Below are 20,773 nucleotides of genomic sequence, written 5' to 3'. Positions count from 1 at the left end.
TGCTACTGCTGTTGGGGAGGAGTTAAACTAATATGGCAGGGGGGTGGGAACCTATGCAAGGAGACAGAGGGAAGTAGAATGGGGACAGAAGCAAAAGATAGAAGAAAAGTAAAAGTGGAGGGCAGAGAAACCCAAGGCAAAAAAGGCCAAATTACAGCAAAATTCTAAAGGGGCAAAGTGTGTTAAAAAGACAAGCCTGAAGGCTCTGTGCCTCAATGCGAGGAATATTTGGAATAAAGTGGACGAATTAATTGCGCAGATAGCAGTTAATGGATATGATGTAATTGGCATCACGGAGACATGGCTCCAGGGTGACCAAGGCTGGGAACTCAACATTGAGGAAGGATAGACAAAGAAAAAGGAGGTGCTGTGGCGTTGCTGGTTAAAGAGGAAATTAATGCAATAGTAAGGAAGGACATTAGCTTGGATGATGTGGGATCGGTATGGGTGGAGCTACGGAATACCAAAGGGCAGAAATCGCTAGTGGGAGTTGTGTACAGAACACCAAACAATAGTAGTGAGGTTGGGGACCGCATCAAACAAGAAATTAGGGATGAGTACAATAAAGGTACAGCAGTTATCATGGGTGATTTTAATCTACATATTGATTGGGCTAATCAAACTGGTAGCAATGTGGTGGAGGAGGATTTCCTGGAGTGTATTAGGGATGGTTTTCTCGACCAATATGTCGAGCAACCAACTAGAGGACTGACCATTCTAGACTGGGTGATGTGTAATGAGAAAGGACTAATTAGCAATCTTGTTGTGCGAGGCCCCTTGGAGAAGAGTGTCCATAATATGGTAGAAATCTTCAAGATGGAGAGTGACACAGTTAATTCAGAGACTAGGATCCTGAACTTAAGGAAAGGTAACTTTGATGGTATGAGATGTGAATTGGCTAGAATAGAATGGCGAGTGATACTTTAAATGTTTGCCATTGCCTATCCACCGTCAACCCTTTACGATCACATGGATGAACTTCAACAATTGTCCATCCCTGTCTGTAGTAAAAATAAAACGGGGAAGGTGGCTCAACCGTGGCTAACAAGGGAAATTAAGGATAGTGTTAAATCCAAGGAAGAGGCATATAAATTGGCCAGAAAAAGCAGCAAACCTGAGGACTGGGAGAATTTTATAATACAGCAGAGTAGGACAAAGAGTTTAATTAGGAGGGGGAAAATAGAGTATGAGAGGAAGCTTGCTGGGAACATAAAACCTGACTGTAAAAGCTTCTATAGATATGTGAAAAGAAAAGGATTAGTGAAAACAAACGTAGGTCCCTTGCCGTCAGATTCAGGTGAATTTATAATGGGGAACAAAGAAACGCCGGACCAGTTAAACAAATACTTTGGTTCAGTTTTCACGAAGGAAGACACAAATAACCTTCCGGAAATACTAGGGGACTGAGGGTCTAGTGAGAAGGAGGAACTGAAGGAAATCATTATTGGGTGGGAAATGGTGTTGGGGAAATTGATGGGATTGAAGGCTGATAAAACCCCGGGGCCTGATAGTCTGCATCCCAGAGTACTTAAGGAAGTAGCCCTTGAAATAGTGGATGCATTGGTGATCATTTTCCAACAGTCTTAACAACTTTGGATCAGGTTCCTATGGACTGGAGGGTAGCTAATGTAACACCACCTTTTTAAGAAAGGAGGGAGAGAGAAAACTGGTAATTATAGACCAGTTAGCCTGACATCAGTAGTGGGGAAAATGTTGGAATCAATTATTAAAGATGAAATAGCACATTTGGAAAGCAGTGATGGGATCGGCCCAAGTCAGCATGGATTTATGAAAGAGAAATCCTGCTTGACAAATCTGGAATTTTTTGAGGATGTAACTGGTAGAGTGGACAAGGGAGAACCAGTGGATGTGGTGTGGTGTATTTGGACTTTCAAAAGGCTTTTGACAAGGTCCCACACGAGATTGGTGTGCAAAATTAACGCACATGGTATTGGGGGTAATGTACTGACGTGGATAGAGAATTGGTTGGCAGACAGGAAACAGAGTCGGGATAAACTGGTCCTTTTCAGAATGGCAGGCAGTGACTCGTGGGGTACTGCAGGGCTCAGTGCTGTGACCCCAGCTATTTACAAAATACATTAATAATTTGGATGAGGGAATTGAGTGTACTATCTCCAAGTTTGCAGAAGACACTAAGCTGGGTGGCAGTGTGAGCTGTGAGGAGGACGCTAAAAGGCTGCAGGGTGACTTGGACAGGTTAGGTGAGTGGGCAAATGCATGACAGATGTAGTATAATGTGGATAAATGTGCGGTTATCCACTTTGGCAAAAACACGAAGGCAGAATATTATCTGAATGGCAGCAGATTAGGAAAAGGGGAGGTGCAGCGACACCTGGGTGTCATGGTACATCAGTCATTGAAACTTGGCATGCAGGTTCAGCAGGTGGTGAAGGCAAATGGTATGTTGGCCTTCATAGCTAGGGGATTTGCATATAGGAGCAGGGAGGTCTTACTGCAGTTGTACAGGGCCTTAGTGAGGCCTCACCTGGAATATTTTATTCAGTTTTGGTCTCCTAATGTGAGGAAGGACGTTCTTGCTATTGAGGGAGTGCAGCGAAGGTTCACCAGACTGATTCCTGGGATGGCAGGACTGACATATGAGGAGAGACTGGATCGACTGTGCCTGTATTCACTAGAGTTTAGAAGGATGAGAGGGGATCTCATAGAAACTTACAAGATTCTGATGGGACTGGACAGGTTCGATGCGGAAAGAATGTTCCCGATGATGGGGAAGTCCAGAACCAGGGGACACAGGATAAGGGGTAGGCCGTTTAGGACTGAGACGAGAAACTTCTTCAGTCAGTTGTTAACTTGTGGAATTCCCTACCACAGAGTTGTTGGATATATTCCAAGGGGGGAGTTAGATAAGGCCCTTACGGCTAAAGGGATCAAGGGGTATGGAGAGAAAGCAGGAAAGGGGTACTGAGGTGAATGATCAGCCATGATCTTATTGAATGGTGGTGCAGGCTCGAAGGGCCGAATGGCCTACTCCTGCACCTATTTTTTTCTATGTTTTCCTAATTAGTTGTCCCTCACTGTTCACATGGCAGTTCGTGACATTTCTGAACAATCCTTCCACTGTGATTAAAATATTTATTTAGTACATTATGTAGCTCTGGTTTTGAGCATTGCTCCAGATGTTGCAGTTTAAACATGCTGCTCATTTTTTATTCAATTTTGAATTTGTCTTTTGTAGCACCGACTACTTGTTTTCTGAGCAACATGGGTGGGAGACCTGCTGTATAGGCTAAGATTCCCAAGTCAAATAGCAGCAGTAATGTTTAATTCCATAGTGTCTAGCATTTTGCTGATAGGTTATCAAGAATGAGAATTTTATCTACATAAAAGCAACAGTAGGGCAGCTTTGGTGGCTTGCAATTAAATTAACTGCCCCGTGGCTCTCTTCCTCCATTCCTTTTCCCTCAAGGTAGTGGGGCCTTGATGGTATCAATGTGAGTCAAAGGTTCCAGTATGTTATCTTTCACCTATAGTGTAACAGTGGATACAGATAGTATGGAGGGTAGCTACAAAATACTTGGCATGTTTAGTACATACTCAACAGCAAGCCAACACCTTTGCTTATGTCCTCACTCAGTGTGATTGTAGGTATAAAATTCAGCAGTAGTTTCATGTAATGGGAAAGGGTGCACAGCAACAGACAGTTTATGGGGGAAAGGTTTGTTTGACAAGTTTGTGTGACAAGGCAGCCATTTGAAGTTTCTTACCTTGGCATAAGGGAGTTTCCCTAGACATTATATTCTTGCCTAGTTATTTTCTGATGACAGCAGTTTAAATTCTTTATCCTCCAGCCATCATGACATTTGCCTGTAAGGTGTAGGTTCTTCTTGATAGCAATTTATACAATAGATGAAAAAATCTATGATCCATAATGTAGACTAACCTCTGCCACCATCTGTGGCTTTATACACCAAGGATATTGACCTTTTTAGCTAAGCGATTCCACAACCAACAGTTATGATGAAAGCTCTGCATTCCTACCCCATCCAGTCGCAAATGGTGGTTGACAATTAAAGGTCTAGAATCAGAGAATGGATACAGCACAAGGGAGGCCATTCAGCCTGTTGAGCCCATGCTGACTCTCTGCAAGAGCACTTAACCTAGTCCCACTCCACTGCCCTTTCCCTGTAGCCATGCAATTTCCTTTTGAAAGCCATGATTGTTTCTGTCTCCACCACCCTTTCAGGCAGTGCATTCCAGATCCTAACCACTCGGTGCATAAAAACGTTTTTCCTCATGTCGCCTTTGGGTCCTTTTTTGCTCTCTAAATTGGCCCCATCCCTCTTGCTACCGTTTACTATTTATATGCCATGACTTTTGAATTCCCTTTTATGTTGGCTGCCAATCTATTCTTATACTCTTTCTTTGCCCTGCTTACTTTCTTTTTTACTTCCCTCTGAACTTTTGATATTCAGTCTGCTTCTCAACATGTGGCAACAACGGCTGCTGTATTCTCAACCGGACATCTGGCATACATGCTCTTTTTCTGCTTCATCTTGCACTCGTTATCTAGGAGTTCTGGCTTTAGTTGCCCTATCTTTCCCCCTCATTGTTCGATTACAGTTTTGCTTGCCAATATTGGATTCCTTTTCCATAACTAATCTAAACCTTATGATACTATGATCACTGTTCCCTAACCAGCAATGCTTCCTTCCTCGTTAGGCCGGAAATGTACTGATCAAGAAAGTTCTCCAGAACAAACTTCAGAATTTTTTTCCCTCTCTGCCTTTATACTATTACTATTTCAGTGTATATTAGGATAATTGAAGCCCTCATTATCACTACTCTATAATTTCCCTGCAAATTTGCTTCTCTATCTTTCCCACTAGGTGGCAGCATATAAGAATACACGTAATGGCACCTCTTATTTCTGAACTCTAACCAAATAGATTCTGTCCTTGACTAACATTCTCCTTAACCAATACTGCCACATCACCTATCATTCCTGAACATCCTATATCAGGAAATATTTAAAACCCAATCCTGACCTTTGAGCCAGTTTTCTGTTATTACCACAACATCATATTCCCATGTGGCTATTTGTGTCTGTAGCCCACAACCTTATTTACCACGCTTTGTGTGTTTACATACATACACTGTAAGGGGAGGAAGAGGCTCCACGAACATCCCCATCCTCAATGATGGCAGAGTCCAGCACTTGAGTACAGAAGACAAGGCTGAAGCATTCACGAGCAACTTCAGCCAGAAGGACTGAGTGGATGAACTACTATCACAGAAGCCAGTCTTTAGTCATCTGTTATCAAGAAACGGCTGAATGAACTGGATACAGCCAAGGCTATGGGCCCCGACAACAGCCCGGCTGTTGTTCTCCAAAGTATCCGCACCTCTAGCCAAGCTGTTCCAGTACAGCTACAAAACTGGCATCTACCTGACGATGTGAAAAATTGCCCACATGTCCTGTCCACAAAAAGTAGGACAAATCCAATCCAGCCAATTACCGCCCCATCAGTCTACTCTCAATCGGCAGCAAAGTGATGGAAGGAACCGTCAACAATGCTATCAAATGGCACTTATTCACCAATAACCCGCTCACTAATGTTCAGTTTGGGTTCTGCCAAGACCATTTGGCTCCACCTCATTACAGCCTTTGTCCAAACATAGACAAAAGAGCTGAATTGCAGAGGTGAGGTAAAAGTGACTGTCCTTGATGTCAAGGCAACATTTGACCAAGCATCAAGGAGCCCTAGTAAAATTCACGTCAATGAGAATCTGGCGGGGGGGAAAACTCTTCATGGTTGGAATCTGACCCAGCACAAAGGAAGTTTGTTGTGGTCATTTGAGGCCAATTATCTCAGCCCTAGGACTTCACTGCAGGAGTGCTTCAGGGCAATATTTGAGGCCCAACCATCTTCAGTTGCTTCATCAATGACCTTCTCTCCATCATAGGGTCAGAAGTGGGGATGTTCACTGGTTGCAGTGTTCAGTTCCATTCGTAACTCAGATCATGAAGCATCCGTGCCCATATGCAGCAAACCTGGACCACATTCAGTCTTGGACTGATACGGCAAGTAATAATTTTCACCAGGCAATGACTATCACCAACAAGAGAGAGTGTAACCACTGCCCCATGACATTCAACGGTATTACCATCGCTGATTCTCCCACCATCAATATCCTGGAGGGTCACCATTGACCAGAAACTTAACCACATAAACACTGGCTACAAGAGCAGGTCAGAGACTAGGTATTCAGCAGTGAGTGACTCACCTCCTGACCCCCAGAGCCTTTCCACAAGGCACAAGTCAGGAGTGTGATAGGATACTCTCCACTTGCCTGGATGAATGCAACTCCAACAACACTGAGGAAGCTTGACATAATCCAGTATAAAGCAGCCTGTTTGATTGGTACCCCATCCACCACCTTAAACATCCACACCCTCCAACACTGGCGCATGTGGCTGCAGTGTGCACCATCTACAAGATGAACTGCAGTAAGTTGCCAAGGCTTCTTCGACAGCACCTCCCAAACCTCCAACTTCTACCACCTAGAATGACGAGGGCAGCAGGCGCATGTGAACATCACCGCCTCCAAAGTCCCCTCCAAGTCACACACCATCCCGACTTGGAAATATATTGTTGTTCCTCCATCATCGCTGGGTCAAAATCCTGGAACTCCCTACCAGCACGGTGGGAGCACCTTCACCACAGCGGTTCAAGAAGGCAGTTCACCAACACCTCAAAGACAGTTAGGGATGGGCAATAAATGCTGGCCTTGCCAGCAATACCCACATCCCATGTATGAATAAAAAAGTCACCTCTTCAATTCAGGTGGACATAAGACCCTGCCTGTTCTCCCGATTATCTGTCATAACTTCGGAAGAGCCGCAGAAACTCTATAAAATGGTGAATACTCAGTTTTACCAGGGTTTCTGAGGCTCTTCCATCGAAGTTACGGCAGCAAACCCCTGTGGAAATTTACCTCAGTGTCTAAATTACAGGATTGGAATGAAATATATAAATTCAGGGTACTTGTGACATTCACAGCTATAGAAAAAGGATTTTTAGCAGTGGACCAAAGTCAACTACCCTTTCACAAGTGTAAGTTAACTCTACATAGCAGGTCAACCTTCTTGTACACTTCTTCATTGGGCCCAAGCGATCCTGGTCCTCCTGTCTATCGTTGGATATTTTCTTCCCTGATGGTCGGCCACCTATGTTGCTTGGTTTACCACATAATATGCATTCCACATAATTCTTCTCTGTGACTTCTGGAGCTGAGTGCATGTCGCATTGTTAATTGGGAAAATGCAGCTTGTCTATATTTAACTAACTACAATTAATTACTGCATTAGCAGGAAATAATTACCATTTTAAAACGATATTTTTAAAAATTACATTAACTCTGCCTGTGACGCCACACCTAATTTATTTTCCATGTGTACATAGACATGCCAAAATTACTGACAAACAATTATGATGATTTAATTGTACTTTGTCTTGAATTGGAAGCTTTAAATAACTACAAAAAAACCACTGCACCTTGAAAGATAAAAGTTTAATTGAACAAGGCAGGAAAAAGACTGCACTTCAAAATCTGAAGTATGAGTACTTCATAAAGAAAGAAATTCCATTAATATAGCACCTTATCTCCTCAGGATATCCCAAAGCACATACTTTGTGCCAAGTTAATCTCGGGGTTAAGTCATGGCAGGAGAGCTCGGACACGTGTTATGCTCCTCCTGTAGTATGTGGGAAGTCAGGACGCTTCCAATGTCCCTGACGACTACATATGCGGGAAGTGTATCCGGCTGCAGCTCCTGACAGACCACATTGCGGCACTGGAGCTGTGGGTGGATTCACTCTGGAGCGTGTGCGATGCTGAGAATGTCGTGAATAGGACGTTTAGTGAATTGGTCTTACCGCAGGTAAAGATTACACAGCCAGATAGGGGATGGGTGACCAACAGGAAGTGCAGTGGAAGGAAGGTAGTGCAGGGGTCCCCCTGCGGTCATCCCCCTGCAAAACAGATACACCGCTTTGGATACTGTTGAGGGGGATGACTCATCAGGGGAGAGCAGCAGCAGCCAAGTCCATGGCACCGTGGGTGGCTCTGCTGCACAGGAGGGCAGGAAAAAGAGTGGGAGAGCTATAGTGATAGGGGATGCAATTGGAAGGGGAATAGATAGATGTTTCTGTGGCCGCAACCGAGACTCCAGGATGGTATGATGCCTCCCTGGTGCAAGGGTCAAGGATGTCTCGGAGCGGGTGCAGGACATTTTGAAGAGGGAGGGTAAACAGCCAGTAAAAAACGGAATGAGATCCTACAAGACGAATTCAGGGAGCTCGGAGCTAAACTAAAAAGTAGGATCTCAAAAGTAGTAATCTCAGGATTGCTACCAGTGCCACGTGCTAGCAAGAGTAGGAATCGCAGGATCGCTCAGATGAATATGTGGCTTGAGCAGTGGTGCAGAAGGGAGGGATTCAAATTCCTGGGACATTGGAATCGGTTCTGGGGAAGGTGGGACCAGTACAAACCGGGACGGTCTGCACCTGGGCAGGACTGGAACCAATGTCCTAGGGGGAGTGTTTGCTAGTGCTGTTGGGGAGGGGTTAAACTAATATGGCAGGGGAATGGGAACCTATGCAGGGAGACAGAGGGAAGCAGAAAGGGGGCAGAAGCAAAAGATAGTAAAAAAGTGGAGAGCAGAGAAACCCAAGGCAAAAAGCAAAAAGGGCCACTTTACAGCAAAATCCTAAAGGGGCAAAGTGTGTTTAAAAAAAACAAGCCTGAAGGCTCTGTGCCTCAATGCGAGGAATATTCGGAATAAGGTGGACGAATTAACTGTGCAGATAGCAGTTAACGGATTTGATGTAATTGGCATCACGGAGACATGGCTCCAGGGTGACCAAGACTGGGAACTCAACATCCAGGGGTATTCTACATTTAGGAAGGATAGACAGAAAGGAAAAGGAGGTGGAGTGACATTGCTGGTTAAAGTGGAAATTAATGTAATAGTAAGGAAGGACATTAGCTTGGATGATGTGGAATCTGTATGGGTGGAGCTACGGAATACCAAAAGGCAGAAAACGCTAATGGGAGTTGTGTACAGACCACCAAACAGTAGTAATCAGGATGGGACAGCATGAAACAAGAAATTAGGGATGCGTGCAATAAAGGTACAGCAGTTATCATGGGCGACTTTAATCTACATATTGACTGGGCTAACCAAACTGGAAGCAATGCGGTGGAGGAGGATATTCTGGAGTGTATTAGGGATGGTTTTCTAGACCAATATGTCAAGGAACCAACTAGAGGGCTGGCCATCCTAGACTGGGTGATGTGTAATGAGAAAGGACTAATTAGCAATCTTGTGCAAGGCCCCTTGGGGAAGAGTGACCATAATATGGTAGAATTCTTTATTAAGATGGAGAGTGATAGTTAATTCAGAAACTAGGGCCCTGAATTTAAGGAAAGGTAACTTCGATGGTTTGAGGCGTGAATTGGCTAGAATAGACTGGCGAGTGATACTTAAAGGTTTGACAATGGATAGGCAATGGCAAACATTTAAAGATCACATGGATGAACTTCAACAATTGTACATCCCTGTTTGGAGTAAAAATAAATCGGGGATGGTGGCTTAACCGTGGCGAACAAGGGAAATTAAGGATTGTGTTAAATCCAAGAAGAGGCATGTGAATTGGCCAGAAAAAGCAGCAAACCTGAGGACTGGGAGAATTTTTTAATACAGCAGAGGAGGACAAAGGGTTTAATTAGGGGGAAAATAGAGTATGAGAGAAAGGTTGCTGGGAACATAAAAAGTGACTGCAAAAGCTTCTATAGATGTGTGAAGAGAAAAAGATTAGTGAAAACAAATATAGGTCCCTTGCAGTCAGATTCAGGTGAATTTATAATGGGGAACAAAGAAATGGCGAACAAGTTAAACAAATACTTTGGTTCTGTTTTCACGAAGTAAGACACAAATAACCTTCCGGAAATACTAGGGGACCGAAGGTCTAGTGAGAAGGAGGAACTGAAGGATATCCTTATAAAGCAGGAACTTGTGTTAGGGAAATTGATGGGATTGAAGGCCGATAAATCCCCGGGGCCTGATAGTCTGCATCCCAGAGTACTTTAAGTAAGTGGCCCGAGAAATAGTGGATGCATTGGTGATCATTTTCCAACAGTCTATCGACTCTGGATCAGTTCCTATGGACTGGAGGGTAGCTAATGTAACACCACTATTTAAAAAAGGAGGGAGAGAGAAAACAGGTAATTATAGACCAGTTAGCCGACATCAGTAGTGGGGAAAATGTTGTAATCAATTATTAAAGATGAAATAGCAGCGCATTTGGAAAGCAGTGACAGGATCGGTACAAGTCAGTATGGATTTATGAAAGGGAAATCATGCTTGACAAATCTTTTGGAATTTTTTGAGGATGTAACTAGTAGAGTGGACAAGGGAGAACCAGTGGATGTGGTGTATTTGGACTTTCAAAAGGCTTTTGACAAGGTCCCACACAAGAGATTGGTGTGCAAAAATCAAAGCACATGGTATTGGGGGTAATGTACTGACGTGGATAGAGAACTGGTTGGCAGACAGGAACCAGAGAGTCGGGATAAACGGATCCTTTTTAGAATCGCAGACAGCGACGAGTGGGGTGCTACAGGGCTCAGTGCTGGAACCCCAGCTCTTTACAATATACATTACTGATTTAGATGAAGGAATTGAATGTTATATCTTCAAGTTAAGAAAGCAAATGGCATGTTGGCCTTCATAGCGAGGGGATTTGAGTACAGGGGCAGGGAGGTGTTGCCTTGGTGAGGCCACACCTGGAGTATTGTGTACAGTTTTGGTCTCCTAACCTGAGGAAGGACATTCTTGCTATTGAGGGAGTGCAGCGAAGGTTCACCAGACTGATTCCCGGGATGGCGGGACTGACCTATCAAGAAAGACTGGATCAACTGAGCTTGTATTCACTGGAGTTCAGAAGAATGAGAGGGGACCTCATAGAAACATTTAAAATTCTGATGGGTTTAGACAGGTTAGATGCAGGAAGAATGTTCCCAATGTTGGAAGTCCAGAACCAGGGGTCACAGTCTAAGGATAAGGGTAAGCCATTTAGGACCGAGATGAGGAGAAACTTCTTCACCCAGAGAGTGGTGAGCCTGTGGAATTCTCTACCACAGAAAGTTGTTGAGGCCAATTCACTAAATATATTCAAAAAGGAGTTAGATGAAGTCCTTACTACTAGGGGGTTCAAGGGGAATGGCGAGAAAGCAGGAATGGGGTACTAAAGTTGCATGTTCAGCAATGAACTGATTGAGTGGCGGTGCAGGCTAGAGGGGCCGAATGGCCTACTCCTGCACCTATTTTCTATGTTTCCAGATGACACTAAACTGGGTGGCGGTGTGAGCTGTGAGGAGGACGCTAAACGGCTGCAGGGTGACTTGGATAGGTTAGGTGAGTGGGCAAATGCATGGCAGATGCAGTATAATGTGGATAAATATGAGGTTATCCACTTTGGGGCAAAAACACAAAGACAGAATATTATTGAATGGCAGATTAGGAAAGGGGGAGGTGCAACGAGACCTGAGTGTCATGGTTCATCGGTCATTGAAAGTTGACATGCAGGTACAGCAGGCGGTGAAGAAGGCAAATGGTATGTTGGCCTTCATAGCTAGGGGATTTGAGTATAGGAGCAGGGAGGTTTTACTGCAGTTGTACAGGGCCTTGGTGAGGCCTCACCTGGAATATTGTGTTCAGTTTTGGTCTCCTAATCTGAGGAAGGACGTTCTTGCTAATGAGGGAGTGCATCGAAGGTTCACCAGACTGATTCCCGGGTTGGCGGGACTGATCTATGAGGAGAGAATGGATCAATTGGGCCTTTATACACTGGAGTTTAGAAGGATGAGAGGGGATCTCATAGAAACGTATAAGATTCTGACAGGACTGGACAGGTTAGATGTGGGAAGAATGTTCCCGATGATGGGGAAGTCCAAAACCAGGGGACACGGTCTTAGGATAAGGGGTAGGCCATTTAGGACTGAGATGAGAAAATTCTTCACTCAAGAGAGTTGTTAACCTGTGGAATTCCCTACCGCGGAGAGTTGTTGATGCCAGTTCATTGTATATATTCAAGAGGGAGTTAGATTTGGCCCTTGTGGCTAAAGGGATCAAGGGGTATGCAGAGAAAGCAGGAAAGGGGTACTGAGGGAATGATCATCCATGATATTGAATGGTGGTGCAGGCTCGAGTGGCCTACTCCTGCACCTATTTTTTGTGTTTCTATGTTTCTATACTTAATTAAAAAAGCACATTGTCAGTTAAGATAATATGGCCTGGATTTTTCAAACATAACATTGATATTAATCTATTTAAAATGAAAGGTTTATGTCAGCGTTATGATTAGAAAACCTAGACCAATACATCAAAACCTTTATAATTGTTTTGACATTAATTTTAACTTTTTAGCCAACAGTTGAATACACTCTGCCAAATCTCATTTAACGCTGTTATATTGTACATTTTAGCATTGAATTTCCATGGGACTCCTCCCGATCGTCTGTTGTAACTTTGACAGCAGATCTGTAAAACCCGCCCCCCCCCCCCCCCCCACCCCCGAAAAAAAACATAAGCACTGTTTTTTCAGGGTTTCTTCGGCTGAAGTTGTGGCAGACGAGCAGGAAAACCCCTGCGGAAATTCCACCCTTCTCCCCCTTGAACTTTTGTGCAGTGCTGACGTAAGCAGAAGATTATAACCTTTCCTACACTAGCTTTGTTGTGCAGTTTGGCACCAAAACCTCGGGTGGTTCAAGTACCCCCACTCCGTTCTGATTGTAGAACAAAGTCACCAATTTGGTTAGCCATGTCAATACAAATACAGTATTGCTAGTTGGAAGCTAGTAAATACACTTGCAAAGCCCTGCTCAACTTAACAGCGTTAAATGAGTCTATTAACAGTAATTTGAGCAAGCAGTATAATTGCAGTTCTCCAGTCACATCACTGTTAGAGTTACTATCAAACAGCAATCTTACTAATTAAAGTGAAAACGAAAGCTACTAAATGTAACCCGTTAATCATAGTAACTTCATAATGAACTCACTACAGTTTCATGCCACCTGGGCTGTAAACTAATCATCATCATAGGCAGTCCCTCGAACGAGGATGGCTTGCTTCCATGAGAGTTCACACATGTTTTAATGAAGGACCCGATGTTCCAGTCCTGAACTCCAGTTGAGGGGGAAGATGCCTGTGTGTGAATTTCTTTAACGTGTGGTGACCGTTGCATATCAGCCACCACACTGGCTTGACAGAGAAATGAAAATCGAGCGGGTGATTTGCTCAAATAGGCAGTGAAGCTGAAACTCTACTTTTCTATTACTAGACAAAGCAAGGTATTTGGTCTCTTTTGGAATAGAAACCCCGGTTTTGCTTCCTCTTTCACACACTTCAAAAACGAGGGTGCAAGTGCACTTTTACATTATTTTGGTTCCAGTACATCATTTGCAGCCAACTCAATTTCTTGACTGGGGTGAAAGACTGGCACCAGGAATGAGACTGCTTTGAGTGCAGTTAGAACAAGTGAGTTACACACACATTACTCTAATACTGGACAAAACTCAAGAGTGAATCATACATAAAATGCTATTGAATCTGCACTTCACTTAAATATTCACTTTAGTATCACTCTCACCTGGGGGATAGTATTAATTGTGTGAGCTTAGAGAAATTAGATTTTGTCATTTGAATATTAATTTCAGAAGTTCTTTTTAGAAATAGATTCCCCCAAAAAAGTGTTTTTCATTTAAATGTACTTTTTGATTCCATTAAACATTCTTCAGGGGCAGGATTGCAAAGTGTGTTGGTTGTCTTGAACACTTTTTAGCAGTAGTAAAAAGGAAAAGCTGGTAGGTTATTCACCTCTCAATAGTCAATTGCGAAATGCCACTAACATTCTTGGGAGGAGCTGCTTCTTGGTCAAAAGCCCCTTTGAGAGAAGAAAATGGGATGCAAAGATGGAAACATCATTGTAACAGAATTTTAACATTGAAGCAATTCAGATAAAATCTTTGCAAAACAATCACTGTTTTCAAAAATCTAAAATATAACTAAGAATTTTTCATAGTAAATAGTAATCATGGGTGAACTTTGAGCTTCACCATAGCAGTTGGGCTAGTAAAAGAAACATGCAAGACTGATCTGTGCTGCAATATAGCTTTAAACAATTGAGTATAATGTTAAAATGCTGAATGTAATAATTCACACACTTAGCTGTGTGAAATCAGTATATGATACCGTTCACTTTTAAAAAGATACAAACATTAAGGTAACTCCAACTTGGAGCCCACTGTTTTATAGTCCTGGTCGAATGGTAGACCTGTAACTTGAATGTTGTAATATTCATCTGAGAGAGATGCATGGATCTACATACAAGCAACATAAAGTGGAACAGAAATAATTATGGAGGTAATGTGTATTGTATGGCTGATGACACTTATGAGCATATTAGAAGTATAGAATTTAAAAATACGGCAAATGTTCTGTACAACAGCGGATGTTTGCTGCAGATAAACTTGATCATACTAATTTAATATTTGTTTCTATTTTCCTGCAGTACACTCAAAGTTGACATAGTCATTGTTTGGGGTCAGAGTTCGATTGAGGCAGATGAATATTTGTGCCTGGTATAATGTGTTCTCCTTTCCCATCAATAAGAGGGTCCCATTGGTTAAAATCTTTCTGAAGACCTGGAAAGTAAAATTTGGTATCCAGATTAATCCTGAAACAATTGAAATTACTTCAAGTAGCTCTGATGCTTTCATCCTGTCACAGTGGAGAAATGTTTGTCCCATCCCTATACAAACTCTTGCTACTGGAAATGCCAGTGTTTTTAATACTTTTTAATGGTTTTAAAAGAGTAATTTCATACAAGATCCACAATGACTACACATCTGAAACTCCAACACATTGTAAAAATATAAGAAATCCCACATTTCCCAAATGTTCTTGGATTATCATTGTATTGCCTCCCCACTATCTCTATAAAATGACTGCCCAGTATTTCTGGTACCTGGAATTAGAAAACTGTTAACTGTGATATATTCCAATAATAAATGCATTTTATTTACTTACCCAAGTGTCTTTGTATGAATGCTAATGAAGCTTTGTTGCTAATATCAATAGCTATATGGGGATCTATTGTTCCTTTCAATCGAAATATCTTCCCAAGGAAAGAGCCAGTCAAAAATGTGAAATCAGGGAAGCTCTGATGTACTGTTCCTCTATAAAGAACCAAATAAAAGAAAAAACCTCAAGGCAATGAATTAAGTTCTATATTCAATTCTATTTGTGGTCCATGTACAAACCAAGGTACCTTTTGAGAAAATAGCTAAGTTTGCAAGTGACTTATGGTTACCAAATTTATTGGTGTTCAAAATATACAAATGTAAACATTTTTAGCACTGCACCATCCAATGTGTAAGTATTTAAATATCAAATATGGTTGTGCAAGTGACTTGAGAAGGTGTTAGTTGAATGCTAAGCTAATGATAACACTTGTCTCTTTTTATCTTGAAGGCCTTTGCCATCACTCTACAACACATAGTATGCTACTTCACATTCCCAAATATATAGGAAAATTATTGGTAAAAATAAAAACAGTCTTCCTTTCGGCTTCTATAATGAGTTTAGAAATTTTGAAGTGCAAGAGGAAAACTCATGATTTGAATTGGAAAACATTGCAGGGAAACCATATTACAAACAATTTAGATGCAGATCAAATAATCATTCTAAAATGGACTTTGAGAGATGTGGATTATTGATTTTCTGCCATTAGGTATGGTAGTGGTTTTATCAATTCTAGACCCTGCGTTGTCAAGCCATGGGGAATGTAGTCATTGCTGTATAGAGTTTAGCGATTGCATCAAGTGTAACAGTAGATAACTAGATTACTATAGTGCCTACTGATCAGTCTATGATTCCTGCTGCAGCATTCTTTGGGTCATGAAATAATAAAAATTAAAACCATGCATTTATCATAAAGGAAGCTTGCACAAAACAAACCTACCCTCCAGGTATAAATATCGCTGTCAGGTTTGGTTAAGAGCAAGATATACTCACAGGATAACACGCACGATTGAGATGAAGGTAATGAGAGATGTGGGTTGAAAGATTTGTGACATTGTTCGAAGGTGCATTACCAAGATTCTCATTAATTTTAATATACTAAGCTGAGGAATATTTACAAAGTGTATAATGGATTACTACTTGACCATTGTGAAAAATGAACAGAAAATGAATCCTAAAATCTGCAGTATTTTATTAATTTGCTCTTGGTGTAGGTGCTGCGGGAAAGGCTATCCCTGGTTGCCTTGAGAAGGTAGTGATGGGCCTTGTCCTTGAACCACTGCAGTCTTTGTGATGAAGTGAACACTCACGGGTGGGAGTGGCCCAAGATGTTGAACTCAATTTATTTAGAATAAAAAAACTTCAATAATGTGCAAAGTATAAAATTACAAACTTCAAGCAACATTTGAAGTTACAAGGATTGGTTGTGGATAGGTTGAATAGACTTTCAGTTAAAGAAGTCAAAACTGCATTGAAAAAGTAATTAAAAATGCTAGGTGAATATCTAATTCAGAATAGAATTGGCAATTATTAGGATTAGTAGGCAGAATCTGTTCTTGAGCTGCTCAGACTGTGGGAAATACCACAACAAAGATGAGCAGAGGTCCAGGATGTAGGATTGGTAAATCTGGAGTTCTGCTTGATTTAATTTTTGGGGGTGGAGGCAGCATCAAAACCTTTCTTCAGGATATTAAAGGGGTTGATTCCACGATGAAGCACATTTTACATGGTCTATGGAGCAAATGGGTCGGAAATGCCAAACAAGCTTTTCTCATTTCACATTTTGTTATATTTAACTAAAGCTATATTCCGAGGGACTGCCTATGATTTGATACTGTTGTTTAACACTTCGGTGGTATGAACATTAAAACCCCTGAGGCATTTCATTCCTTAAGTTTGTTGAGCACATATTTGAATATATAAAACAATGACAATAAGGTAAGAATGTTTGCTTGTGTTTTTATAAATAATATTAATAGTAAAAGGGTAGTCAAAGGAAGGGTGGGGCCACTTGGGGACCAAATAGGAGATGCTTTTGTGGAGGCAGAAGGCATGGCTGAGGTACTAAATGAGTATTTTGCATCTGTCTATAGAGAAGAGGATGCTGAATGTAGCAGTAAAGGAGGTGTCATTAGCAATATTGGATAGGATAAAAATAAAGAGGATATACTTAAAAGTTTGGCAATCCTCAAAGTAGAAAAGCCACTCGGTCCAGATCGGATGCATCCTCGGTTACTGAGGTAAATGTGGGACATGTGGAGGCTCTGGCAACAATCTTTCAGTCCTGCTTGAATATGGGATGGTGCCAGAGGTCTGGAGGACTGCAAATGTTACACCCCAATTTTTAAAAAAGGGGAAAGGGATAAACCCGGCAACTACAGGCCAGTCAGCCTAACATTAGTGGTAGGGAAACATCCAAAGACAATAATCTGGGACAAAATTAATTAGCATTTGGAAAAATATCAGCAAATAAATGAAAGTCATCACAGATTTGTTAAAGGCATATCATGTTTGACTAACTTTTGAGTTATTTGATGAAGTAACGGGGAGGGTTGATGTGAATATGAACTTTCAAAAGACATTTGACAAAGGTGGCTCAACCGTGGCTATCTAGGGAAATCAGGGATAGTATTAAAGCCAAGGAAGTGGCATACAAATTGGCCAGAAATAGCAGCGAACCTGGGGACTGGGAGAAATTTAGAACTCAGCAGAGGAGGACAAAGGGTTTGATTAGGACAGGGAAAATGGAGTACGAGAAGAAGCTTGCAGGGAACATTAAGGCGGATTGCAAAAGTTTCTATAGGTATGTAAAGAGAAAAAGGTTGGTGAAGACAAACGTAGGTCCACTGCAGTCAGAATCAGGGGAAGTCATAACGGGGAACAAAGAAATGGCGGACCAATTGAACAAGTACTTTGGTTCGGTATTCACTAAGGAGGATACAAACAACCTTCCGGATATAAAAGGGGTCAGAGGGTCTAGTAAGGAGGGGGAACTGAGGGAAATCTTTATTAGTCGGGAAATTGTGTTGGGGAAATTGATGGGATTGAAGGCCGATAAATCCCCAGGGCCTGATGGATTGCATCCTAGAGTACTTAAGGAGGTGGCCTTGGAAATAGCGGATGCATTGACAGTCATTTTCCAACATTCCATTGACTCTGGATCAGTTCCTATGGAGTGGAGGGTAGCCAATGTAACCCCACTTTTTAAAAAAGGAGGGAGAGAGAAAACAGGGAATTATAGACCGGTCAGCCTGACCTCAGTAGTGGGTAAAATGATGGAATCAATTATTAAGGATGTCATAGCAGTGCATCTGGAAAATGGTGACATGATAGGTCCAAGTCAGCATGGATTTGTGAAAGGGAAATCATGCTTGACAAATCTTCTGGAATTTTTTGAGGATGTTTCCAGTAAAGTGGACAAAGGAGAACCAGTTGATGTGGTATATTTGGACTTTCAGAAGGCTTTCGACAAGGTCCCACACAAGAGATTAATGTGCAAAGTTAAAGCACATGGGATTGGGGGTAGTGTGCTGATGTGGATTGAGAACTGGTTGTCAGACAGGAAGCAAAGAGTAGGAGTAAACGGGTACTTTTCAGAATGGCAGGCAGTGACTAGTGGAGTGCCGCAAGGTTCTGTGCTGGGGCCCCAGCTGTTTACATTGTACATTAATGATTTAGACGAGGGGATTAAATGCAGTATCTCCAAATTTGCAGATGATACTAAGTTGGGTGGCAGTGTGAGCTGCGAGGAGGATGCTATTAGGCTGCAGAGTGACTTGGATAGGTTAGGTGAGTGGGCAAATGCATGGCAGATGAAGTATAATGTGGATAAATGTGAGGTTATCCACTTTGGTGGTAAAAACAGAGAGACAGACTATTATCTGAATGGTGACAGATTAGGAAAAGGGAAGGTGCAACGAGACCTGGGTGTCATGGTACATCAGTCATTGAAGGTTGGCATGCAGGTACAGCAGGCGGTTAAGAAAGCAAATGGCATGTTGGCCTTCATAGCGAGGGGATTTGAATACAGGGGCAGGGAGGTGTTGCTACAGTTGTACAGGGCCTTGGTGAGGCCACACCTGGAGTATTGTGTACAGTTTTGGTCTCCTAACTTGAGGAAGGACATTCTTGCTATTGAGGGAGTGCAGCGAAGGTTCACCAGACTGATTCCCGGGATGGCGGGACTGACCTATCAAGAAAGATTGCATCAACTGGGCTTGTATTCACTGGAGTTCAGAAGAATGAGAGGGGATCTCATAGAAACGTTTAAAATTCTGACGGGTTTGGACAGGTTAGATGCAGAAAGAATGTTCCCAATGTTGGGGAAGTCCAGAACCAGGGGTCACAGTCTGAGGATAAGGGGTAAGCCATTTAGGACCGAGATGAGGAGAAACTTCTTCACCCAGAGAGTGGTGAACCTGTGGAATTCTCTACCACAGAAAGTAGTTGAGGCCAATTCACTAAATATATTCAAAAGGGAGTTAGATGAAGTCCTTACTACTCGGGGGATCAAGGGTTATGGCGAGAAAGCAGGAAGGGGGTACTGAAGTTTCATGTTCAGCCATGAACTCATTGAATGGCGGTGCAGGCTAGAAGGGCTGAATGGCCTACTCCTGCACCTATTTTCTATGTTTCTATGTTACCACATGGGAACATAGGAACAGGAGCAGGCCTTTTAGCCCTCGCGCCTATTCTGCCAATCAGTGAAATCATGGCTGATCTGTGACATAACTCCATAATATCCTCCTTTGCCCCATAATCCCTTAATACCTTTAGTGAACAAAAATCTATCAATCTCAGATTTAAAATTAACAACTGATCTAGCATCAATTGCCATTTGCAGAAGATAGTTCAAAACTTCTACCACCCCTTTGTGTGCAGACGTGCTTCCTAATTTCACTGCTGTAAGGTATGGCTCTAATTTTTAGACTATGCCCTCTAGTCCTTGACACCCCAATCAGCGGAAATAGTTTCTCTCTATCGACCCCATCAGATCCCCTTAATTTCTTAAAAACTTCAATCAAGTCACCCCTTGATCTTCTAAATTCCAGGGAATACAACCCTAGTTTGTGTAATCCTTGTAATTTAAGCCTTGGAGTCCAGGTATCATTCTGGTAAATCTTAATGGCTCAAAATTGGCACACCCCTTTTTATGGCACACTCACGGAAATGCGGCGACATTCTGTGTGGAAAAGTGCTCCCCAAAAAAAATCGGTCCCCACTTTGGACGCTTTCCGGCCTCTCCCGGGTCTTCGCTCAGCATGGCCAGTCGGGGTCGGAGCCAGCGTCGTGCGCTGAAAGCAGTGCCGGGATGTCTGCACGTGCGCGTTGGAGTGTGCGCACATGCGCAATAGCTCCTGCCCCCAACCTCTGTGTGCGAACTGCAGCGTGGGACCCGATCATCATCATCATCAGACTGGCTGCTAGTGCGTCCCGCCCCTATCCTAGGCTGAGTAGCCTACCGCACAGGCTGGTCCGCTGCCTTCCCGGACTGAAGATGTGCGTGTGCGTGCTGCAGCGTGGGAATTCGGCATAATTGATGCTAGTTAGAGGTATGTCTGGCCTGAGAGATAAAAGCAGGAGAAATGTTCTTGGTGCAGGAGAAAATGCCTCATTTGGACCGGACAGTGAGATCGTGCCATTCG

At 42.6% G+C, this 20,773-nt stretch overlaps 2 protein-coding genes across 7 annotated transcripts in view; one reads left to right on the top strand and one right to left on the bottom strand.

Annotated features, from left to right (window-relative positions):
* LOC139267161 (tudor domain-containing protein 6-like) overlaps nt 1-20,773 on the top strand; it is a 118,567-nt gene that overhangs the window by 48,380 nt on the left and 49,414 nt on the right. The gene's annotated exons all lie outside the window — the stretch shown is intronic.
* The window catches only part of pla2g7 (phospholipase A2, group VII (platelet-activating factor acetylhydrolase, plasma)), a 242,266-nt gene continuing 234,178 nt past the window's right edge, over nt 12,686-20,773 (bottom strand). For all 5 annotated transcript variants that reach the window (XM_070885052.1, XM_070885053.1, XM_070885055.1 and 2 more), the window contains 2 exons: nt 15,135-15,283; nt 12,686-14,749 (listed from right to left, as the gene is read on the bottom strand). In XM_070885052.1, the coding sequence (XP_070741153.1) occupies nt 14,637-14,749; nt 15,135-15,283 (262 nt within the window). In that variant the 3' untranslated portion in view covers nt 12,686-14,636. The remainder of the gene's footprint in view (nt 14,750-15,134; nt 15,284-20,773) is intronic.

Source organism: Pristiophorus japonicus, chromosome 7 (assembly GCF_044704955.1).
Source record: "Pristiophorus japonicus isolate sPriJap1 chromosome 7, sPriJap1.hap1, whole genome shotgun sequence".
In the NCBI taxonomy this organism is placed as follows: domain Eukaryota; kingdom Metazoa; phylum Chordata; class Chondrichthyes; family Pristiophoridae; genus Pristiophorus; species Pristiophorus japonicus.
This window is presented reverse-complemented; position numbering and strand designations above follow the sequence as displayed.